This window comes from Ctenopharyngodon idella, chromosome 18 (assembly GCF_019924925.1).
Source record: "Ctenopharyngodon idella isolate HZGC_01 chromosome 18, HZGC01, whole genome shotgun sequence".
NCBI classification, from domain to species: domain Eukaryota; kingdom Metazoa; phylum Chordata; class Actinopteri; order Cypriniformes; family Xenocyprididae; genus Ctenopharyngodon; species Ctenopharyngodon idella.
The window spans coordinates 25016900-25027531 of NC_067237.1; the positions used below are offsets into that span (position 1 = coordinate 25016900).

A 10632-nucleotide genomic window follows, 5' to 3' on the forward strand; every position below is an offset into this window, starting at 1 on the left:
CAAGACTGATGCAGAGCAGAAAGAACATGGTAGAAACAAAATGAGCAAATTGAAAATTTAAAAAGACCTCTGATATTGATATTAAAGCCTAAAAAATTCAACAAATCAGGTTTTATTATGAAGAAAAGAGACTTAGTAGGCTTCTATCAAAGCAAACCTCTCACAAGGACTCAATTGAAAATGCTTATATAATCCTAAGTCAACAAACTATTCAACTCTCTTTGAATGCAGAGCATATTTGCCCACTCTATGGTCAATGCAAACCCATACAGTCCATTTTAATTACACACTATCCTCCGACATTGTGCCCTCAGGTGCTCATAACAGGTTACAGAAATGTTAAAATCTTTCAGAATATAAGTTTGTTTAGTTTATTATCAACAATTTACCAGAGATTTGAGGGGCAATTTAACTGAAGTGCCTCTCCTTAAACATAAAAAGGCTTTTTGTGAAAGCTTGGACCAACTTTAGATAAAGGAGGAAGCTGCAGTGCTCTTTGTAGGCCTGATAAACGTACTACCACCCAGGCTTCCCCCACTGTTATAGTTAAAACTAAAAATAGGCAATAACTTATCAACGACAGTTCATGGTTTTCTTAATGATAGCACTTGACTCAGCTCGGCTATCTTGTGAACACAGATCTGTAAATAAATACTTCAGCAATAAAATGTAGAAGTTCACACCACTGCGCTGAACTAACCGGAGAAACATGGGTGTGTATAGACTCTTAAAGGTCACTTTCACGTGGTGTTGAGTAAAATGAAGTTGCTTTTATTGAATTCATTTACTGTTTAATCTGAATTTATAAATATGCTAAATGCTTCAGGAATCAAACCAACACTCAATTAGTACAACATCAAGCTAATTACAATGGCAGAAGACACAAAAAAGTGATGAATGATGTGAGGTCACACTGCATACACTGCAACATTTAAAGGAAGTGCCACACAGTGTTTGACAGAAAGGCCGTTATCGGAGCAGTTGCACTACTTTTTGACTGTTACTCTCGTCTCTCAAACTCATACCAAAGAGCTTGGCAGAAGCACAGTGTTTCCCCAACCTTTTTTGTTTCCCCAACCAGTGTTTCATCAACAACAAATCAGAAATATGCTCTTTTAAACTGATAACAAGTTTGAATCAAGTGAAACTTATTTATTTTAATGAAAAGACTATGACCCGGTTTCATAGACAGGGCTTCGATTAAACTAGGATTGGGCCTTCAATTAGGGCATTTAAGCAGTTTTTATAAATGTGCTTTAGAAAAATCATTACTGGTGTGCATCTTGAGACAAAACAATGGCACTGACATATTTTAAAGGGGACCTATTATGCAAAATTCACTTTTATAAGGTGTTTGAACACAGAAGTGTGTCCACAGTGTGTGTAAACAACCAGCCAATAATGGTAAAAATCCACCTACTCTTTTTTTTTTTTTTAATAATCCCCATAAATCATAAACGAGTCTCTCCAAATGAGCAGATCCAGACCTTATGTAAGAGAGGGGGGAAGCCTTATGACTAGTGACAATCTGCCCTATTAGCATAGATACTGTCCTGAGTGAGCCGCAACAGTCCGCCATTTCAGTTTCCTCGCTGTAGCAGCTGTAGATATACGCTGGACTGCTTTACAAACGAGTAGGGCTGGGACAATACAACGATTCTCAATCGATACAATGAAAATGGATGGACCCTGACATTTTCTCTCTTGAATCGATTATGAGCTTAGCAGATGGCGCTCTAGGCTAGTTTTTAACTGCACACTCAAATCCTCACGAAGTAGACTGCTGGAAAGTGATTGTGCGTTCGGCTGAGTCATGTAAGTGGTTAAATATACTTGCACCTCAGCTCAGAATGCTTTTATGATGCGAGATTTGTAATTTGCTTCAAACTTTTCGAACTTTATGAATGAATATTTTAGGTTTAAGTGGTGTGTGTAAAAGAACTGGAAGCAGGCAGAGTATGAGTGTTTCTAAAGAACGTATAGTGCCATCTGCTGTTAAAAACTAAGCTCAGAATTGATTCGAGAGAGAATCGCGATACATCGGAAAATATCAGAATCACTCCAGGTTCTTTGTATTGCGAATCGAGATTCGATGTATTGTCCCAGCCCTACAAACGAGGGTCAGTACAAAACTGGATTTGCACAAAAGATTAACATGATGGTACATGCTAGTTGATGAGTTGAATCAACTTAACTCTACAGAAATGTATCCGCTAACCATTCAGAAACGTCCAGTTGCATTCTAAAAGTTGTAACTTCTTCCTGAGTCTTTCCATCATTGTCTGAGTCCGGTTCGAACAATGTAAGGATGAACACCACTACCGATAATTGACATTTTGGCTGCTTGAGATTCTCCAGTTTTGTTGTTGTTGAGTATCTGAAGCACGAGCTGTTAAAGCTCTGCCCTCTTCTGGAAAGGGGGCCAGGATCAGCAGCTCATTTGCATTTAAAGGGACACACACAAAAAAAAATGGCATGTTTCTGCTCACACCCAAATAGGGGCACATTTGACAAGCTATTATAAATGATCTGTGGGGTATTTTGAGCTGAAACTTTACAGACTCATTCTCGAGACACCAGAGACTTCTATTACATCTTGTGAAAAGGGGCATAATAGGTCCCCTTTAAGATATGTCGGTGCAAATTGCTTTCAGTTAAAACAGCTCAAACATGCATTTTAATCTGGGACTAAAGCCTTGTTTGTGAAACCAGGGGTTTATGTGGTAGGCCAGCTTATTGGTAAAATACGTACAATAAAACCATAAATTGTGGGTAAAGCTGTTCTATTTAATTATTGCAGATTTACAAGTTCAGTTTATCAAGTTTTTATAAGCATTGCTGCACTTAAAGACATTTTGAATAGTTTTTTTAATTATGAAAAAAATAAAAACTTAATTTAATTATTATTAGTTTCTGTGCTTTGAGGCAGAATAAATAGCACTGAACGTTTTAGCATTGTGAAAAAGAAAGAAGACCATTCAACTCAATGTATGAATTTCCTTGTTGAACAGTAAGAAGTTAAATTCTTTTGAATGAGGACCAAGTTGCAAAGACCTGATTTTCAGGTCTATAACATCAAGTAACAGCAAGTTATGTAAGTGTGTTTTGCTCCCAGAATAACTTTTAAAAAATAAAAATCACAGTGCTTCAGTACTGTGCCACTCGCTTTGGCACAGTCGATACTTCAAGGTCATTGAAATAAGGATTTTGAAAATCCTAACAGGGAAGTATGGGGAATTTTATGCAATTTATCTAAAATGCTTTATTAAAGTCTGTCTATCCTCACATTAACCTTTAGGTATGTCTGCATTTAATAACAATCCCACATATTTAACAAATTATCAAAAAAATAAAATAAAATAAACATCCACAAAGCTACCAAGCCACCACAGAAGGAGCCACTCCACTGAATGATGACTAAGCCAAGTAAGTGCTGCAAATGGATATTTTCATAGTGACAAATTGTTTTATTGTTTAATTGGTTATGCCTGCACACTTCCTCATCTTCCTGTGTATCTGAATAGGCATATTAAACAAAGACATTAAGTACATTAATAGGATGTGTTTTAGAAGGGGGGTTAAACAGGAAAGGTGCTAACAGTCTAGTTTTACATGCTCATAAATGAGTAACAGAGTGCTTCTAGTTCTCTTTAAACTGTTTGACAGCCAGCAATCTTCAAAAGACACAGCAAAATACACCAAGTTAAACATGAACCAAAAGCAAGCCTGATCGGCAGTGTTCAAACATGCTAATTATAGCTCCCTTACTTGATGACATGAGCTGAAGGAGTTAGACCTTGTCTAAGTGAAATGATCATACTTAGCTTGCTACAAGTGAAGCATGTTATAACAAATCCTATTCTCTTGTAAGAAATTGGGATTAAAAGCTACTACATTTGCTTTTACAACCTTGAACTGATTTAGTATACAGAACTAAACCACCCACATTATTGTCCTTTTAACCAAACTACTCTCAAATTATGGCCATAAATGTTTATTATGTAGAATTTCAACCAATCAAGCCTCTTATCAGTCTTTCCTCTAGCTTTCTACAGTACATCACAACAAGTCCTTGGTACCTAAACAAAGACAAGCCTTTTCAATTGAAGTCCATTCAACTTCCATTAGCCTATATCTCTACAAACCCATGACAGCCTGGGAAATAATCCAAGACCGCCTTGTTTAGGATCAGAAGAAAGGCTTTGGCTATGTTCAGCATGGAGTACAAGTATACTACTGAATACTGTACAGTATACACTGCATACTGCCTACTAAGTTTGCAAAATAGTAAGAAAAACAATAGGCAATATGCAAACATAAAAACAGTAGTTTGATTAATTTGTGAAACATGTCTTTTGGCAGTCTGATCAAATAATGTTCCACTTCATTCATCACACCGGAAATAGAAAGTTAAGTCAAACACATTGCATTTGGGGAAGATGTGCTCCCATAGAATGGGAGTGGGAGTGCAAAAGTGCCTACCCACTTTTTCAGCGGCCTTGGTTCCAGAAGTATTTTTCCAACAAGTCTTTGTTTAAGAGTTATAGGTCATGAACCAAACTAACCAGCTATGAGGTGAATCACAACATGACAAACTTTGATTTGAAGCAAAAAAGCATTTGACAAAAAGCAAAAATCAGACAAAAAGACAAAAGGTACAAGACTGTGTTCTTAAAGGGACAGTTTACCCAAAAATGAAAATTCTGTCATCATTTTCTCACCCTCAACTATCCCTTTAACGGCTCTTTATTTGGAGCAGTTTATCTTGATCCAAACGAGCCCACACACAACATAACATGAAGGCATAGATCTTGAGAAAATCTCACAGAGTGACATGAAATGCTGCTTGGCTTAAGCTATAGGACTTCCAGGATCCGATCGTGCGTGATCATGACACAGTGTTTTCCATTGTCATGGTGGGTAGGGAGGGACGATGTGCAAAGACTGTTTTACAGCTGGAGCAAACTTGGATTGGACTGACCACTCAGACTGACAGGTCTTGATGTACCACGCAACATAGAATAGAAGCGCGAAAACAGCACTGGAAGATCATCTCAACTGACCTGCCATATATATTTTCTAATTGTCATCATGTCAAGCATGAATACTAACAAAATAAATAAATTTTTTCAATAAATTGCATCACTTTTTTCTGGGGTTTTCTCAGTGTTGTAACATAAGTACATCCAAACATAATCAAAATCTATTTTCTTCAAATTTTTAAAGGTTTTCTGTCAAATGAGAAATCACGTAAAACATTAAAAATGCCTTTAACAGTGGGGTTAACAGGGACAGTCAACAGAGAGCTTACATATAACCAAAGTCCCTTTCAAGGAAAGTCTGTTCACGCAGCGGCCACAATTGCGACGCCTCCGGGCAGCTATTTCGGGCATCCAAGACCAAGTCTTATCTATTTGAATGGGGGAATTGGTGAACTCACAATTAAATAACATATTTCAAATCAGCAACCAAATCTGACATGAACTGTCCCATAAATGTTGTTTCTTATGCTCAAATAGCGTTAAAAAAGCGTATTTTTCAGGCTAGACGAGCTAATGCGCATGTGCAGTCCTAAGCGCGAGTCTCAGGTTTCTATGGGAACCGGAGCTTCTAACGGCAGCTGCAGTGACGCAATGACTTTACCAATCAGCGATTGGCTATTTACTTAAAGGGCAGGGCGTATTCCACCATATTGCATGTTGCTGTTTCTCCCATTTATAACTAATAGAAGAAACCTTCTCTCTATACCTATAGTCTTTGATATAACTTATATAAAGCTTGAATGATCGCCAATCATGATAACAGGAAATCGGTATCAGCTTCAAAAATCCTGATCGGAACATCCTACCAAAAAGTATCTGTGTACTTTCTTTACTGAGTTGAACATCTCCGAGTCCAGACAGGAACTCCGTTTGTCTGATGTAAGTCAGAGTTATTTTGGCACAATAGAGTACCTCAGGGGTGACGTGTTTTTGTAGGCCAACCCAGAAGTTAGCGGCGCACGGGTTCCCTTGATCGAAAGCCTATGCATTTTTCCCATAGACTTTTGGAAAATCGCAAAAAATAAGCTCTGTGTTTAACAAAGGGTTATGACACTTACACGTTTTGTCTATCAAGATAATCTTTACAAGTTAACACAACATTTATACATTTTGAAGCCTAAATAAAGTCGTCAGATATAAAAAGCTAACAGTAGGCTATAAACGGACTACAGAACACCATGGTCGCGGATCAACGTCACCACCACCAAGCTTCCTCAAACTTTATTTAAAAAACTACTTTATTTAAAAACATGCTCGCTGATTATGATCTGCGCTGTGTATGAATACTTATCCACTTTTTCATGAAAAATGCTGTCCAAATGTCCTGTTTGTCATGATGACGTCTAAAGTCCCCGCCAAAGTAAGTAGTCCCTTTAAGCAATTTGTTAGCAACCGCCGTTTTTAAGACACAATAAAGGTTTTAAAAAAAATTACAAGCGGGTTATAACTGGTGTGTTTTATGTCATAGATCAAAACGTGAAAATATTTAGAGGCTTTGTTAACCACAGACCTTATTTCAGGCGATTTAGCAAAAACCCATTTAAAAAAACCAGTGACTTTAGGGCGATGGAACCGGAAGTCCTAAAATGCTAACTCGCTTCCAGGTTTTGCCTACAAAAACACGTCATCCCTGAGGTACTCTATTTGCTTGTCATGATTCTCTGATTGGTGGAGATTTCTCTGCAGAATTATGGGTAATGTAGTTTTCTACCAGGAATTCCACTGTTGAACGTGACTTTTTAAAACATGATTCGAAATAATGCGGGTTGATGGCTTCAAGAAAAGCATAGACCATTCGATTGCCAACCATATAGCTCACAGTAGCTCTGTCTTTAAAGGTTTATAAGTCACAAATCAACCCACCTGGAAAAAGTTAATGGGATCTTTTTTTTTTTCGATTTTTACTTTCAGAACCAGACTGTTGCACTCTATTGCAGTATTCTGTACTGTACATTTTAGCAGATGTAGCAGGTCATCTGAGGTCTATGCACAAAATCTACATACTCTACTGTGCACAGTATGCACATTGCAGAGACAGTAAAAATAGTATGTTAATATTCTATACTTAGCAAATGCTGCCTGTCTATTTCTAAACATGGAACAATATGACTGGATGAAAATATTGCAAGTGTAACAAAAGATCTAACAAAAACTGGAATTTCAACTATGCACTACAACACTGGGACATGCAGTTTGACAGCTCCCTTTGACACAAAATCTACTCTTATTTCACACTTCCAATGCAAGTGCACATTACTACAACTGTGTAAACTAGTCTGCACTTCAGAGGTTATGCAGTCAAACAAAACCTCTGTGGTTACATTTGAATCATAGCAAGAAACTGAATAACTAAAAGTTTTACAAACGTAAACAGCACTGTCATGATTGTGAAAAGTTAGAGAAGTGACTGTTGCTGAATCCATCTGACGCAACGCCGCAAAATCTCTTTAAAGCTAAAACATTTAAGCAAAGAGAAGCTGTACATATTGCGACCACAGTGTTTAGAATGCTGCAAAGCAGACTGCACTGAAGTGCCATTTGTTCTGCACCTTAATTGCTTGATGAGTCATTGCACAACAATGCAAAAGTGATTCAAGGCAACCTGAAATGGAATTGGGCGTTTCAACATCATGTGGTTATATATTCATAATCTTTCATAAGACTCTCAAGCAGATGTGTTCCTACATGACCACGTGAAAATGAAATGAAATCCACTTCTTATACAGTGTAGTCTCAGAAACTGTAAAATTAAATTTTACTTCAATTAAAATTAATTAATTAAAGGTGCACTCACTAAGATTTTATCTGCTTGTAGCTCAATCTTATTCATTCCAAAAGTTCCAGTGTTTTTGGATTTAAATTGACTATTTTTTTGTCCACCCATCCTCATTCCGTCTGGGTGGGTAAACTGCGCACATCATGGTTAATATCATTACTCTGAACTATGATGTTGACTAAGACTTCATGTCTGCAGTATAATGTGTTGTCATATTGTTTTATTTGCTACACTTTGTAAAGAGCACTGGTTGAAAGAGTTCTATAAAGTAAACATTTTTATGCTGTCTTCATGTGCTATTGAAAATGTGATAACTCCCACTTCCGAAGTCATGATTACGAGCTTATCGCATTCAACTTTCGAAATGGGAAAAAAAAAAAAAAAAAAAACCTTTCGAAATGGGAGGGCGTTCATGTGCAATTTTTACCTTGGGAACTCGTATTTACGATAATTCCGAGAGCACGTGAAGGCAGCATTATTAGTAGTTACTTGGCTAATTGCATGACAGGTCACATGACATCAAAATGGCGGCACCCATGAGGTGGCGACCCGCTCCATGTAGAATATAACAGCTTTTTCTAGAATAAAGACATGTCTGGAGTCTTCATTTCATGCAATGTACATAACTGCAATAATATTTTTCTCAAATGTCCGGTTCATTTTTCCATGTGCGAAATGTTTTTAATTAAAAAAAATACTCAAAAATTTACATTTTAAAATTAGGCCTACATAGATGTATGTGTTAGTGTGTAATCTAACAGCAAACTTTGCATTGATGTTCATGATTTGCATGAGCGCTTTTGAAGCAATGCTGTAACACTGCACCTCTGGCCTTCAGTATGTACTCAAATCACTTCCTACTTCCACTCAACAAACTTCATCTGACATGAGGAGGATAAATATCTTTGAAATTGTATTATATGTTTAATATTTTACCATTTCATTTTAGGCAACTTAATCACATCAGTATATCTGAATGAAATGTATAACTGCCTTGTTTAGTTATTTTTAAGACCAATATAATGAGCATTGAGAGGCAACTTACCCTAAAGTGCTGATAAATCCATTGACAGTTCCCTCCGCGTACAGAGACACGATATCCCCAATGTGAAGGAAACTGGACCTGTGTTCCGACATATCTGCAAATGTTTCAGAAGATTTACTGATACTTTAACCACTCTGTTTCAGCGCAATGTGTCCAGTCGACTCAGTGTCTCAATCCACTTGCTTCTGCGCTTTGACAGTAACACATTTTAATCCAGCCGCCCAGTGAAGAGATGTGCTGAGCCCGTGACTTTTGAGTTGTGATTCCTCTAACTGTCGCGTTTCTTCATGTTTTCAACTTCTTCCTGTGAGACAAACGAGGCTTTTTCTCACCAATATGCCACTCGAGTGGGAGGAGACTCACCCTCTGTCCCGTGAAATCAAGGAAGTGATGCTGTCTGTCTTTGCTGTGGTATGCAACTCACTAACAGCAAAAAGTGAGAATGCAACTTGCGTGTTTGCGCAGTCGTGCATGTGTCGGCGAGGTGGTGCAAAATTATTAAAATTGTTCCGTAAGTTTCTCGTCAAACTTTTAAATTTTATTAATGACTTTAAAAATACTGTAATGTTTTTGTATTCGTGAAAAAGCCCATTAGAGCATTTAACATTTAATATAATATTAGTGAAAAGGCATTATTTGTTTTGTTTTTAATTGTACATACATGCAAGCATGCAACATTTAGCAAAAAAAAAAAAAAAAATCATAATATTACTTTATAAACCATTCTGATGTTTGTTTGTTGCCTTTCCGTGCTATTTGAAAAAAAAAAAAAAAAGTTCCTTATCATATACAACAAATAAATATTGGTAAAATACTTCTGAATATGAGATTGTTTTGTAACCTATCTGAAGGAGTCACTCTTAAAGGTCAGATAAAGTTTCTTTGAATAATCTATAGGCCTGCTTTGCATAATCACAGAACCCACTGTGTGCTTATCAGACATGTGCAAAGTCTTCATTTGTAACTCCTTGTTTACATAAGAATAATGATTAAAAAAAAGACTGATTAATGGAAGTAAAATAATATTCATGAGATTAATGGTTCAATTTAATATTTATTCAGGTGTAATTTGTTGAATAAAGATAATTAATGACATGATGTCTTATCTATATATAGCTATATATAGATATAGTATATGTTAGGCTACTATATAATAGCATACAAACATTGTATGCTCTTTAAAGATCTCTTGAACATTAAAGGAATAGTTCACCCAAAAATGAAAATTTTGTCATCATTTACTCACCCTCATGTTGTTTCAAACCTGTATGAGTTTCTTTCTTCTGTTGAACACAAAAGAAGATATTTTAACGAATGTGGGTTACCAGACAGTTGATGGCACCCACTGACTTCCACAGTATTTTTTTCAGTGGGTGCCATCAACTGTCTGGTAACCCACATTCGTTAAAATATCTTCTTTTGTGTTCAACAGAAGAAAGACTTGGAACCACTTGACGGTGAGTAAATGATGACAAATTTTCATTTTTTTGGGTGAACTATCCCTTTAATTCATTCCCCCAACCTCAGGTTTGATTAAACTCGCCTGTACTGCCATCTAGTGTCATTGGGATAAAATAGACAAAATAAAGCCACATGGTCACGTTTTCTCGTTTTTTACTGAATTTTGGTTTTATAATGTAATACAGCTCCACAGCCACGTAATGTTTAATCGTTTACAAAGAAAATGTATTATTAAAATTGTACGTGTGGAACTTTGAATTGTGACCTAGATGTGGATGATACTGATGATAGAAATCTCCCATATTTAA

General features: G+C 36.6%; 1 protein-coding gene across 1 annotated transcript in view; it reads right to left on the reverse strand.

Annotated features, from left to right (window-relative positions):
* itpr2 (inositol 1,4,5-trisphosphate receptor, type 2) overlaps positions 1 to 9277 on the reverse strand; it is a 92537-nt gene extending 83260 nt beyond the window's left edge. The window contains exon 1 of the mRNA XM_051869822.1: positions 8864 to 9277. Within this exon, the coding sequence (XP_051725782.1) occupies positions 8864 to 8955 (92 nt within the window). The 5' untranslated portion in view covers positions 8956 to 9277. The remainder of the gene's footprint in view (positions 1 to 8863) is intronic.
* Between the last annotated feature and the right edge of the window lie 1355 nt (positions 9278 to 10632).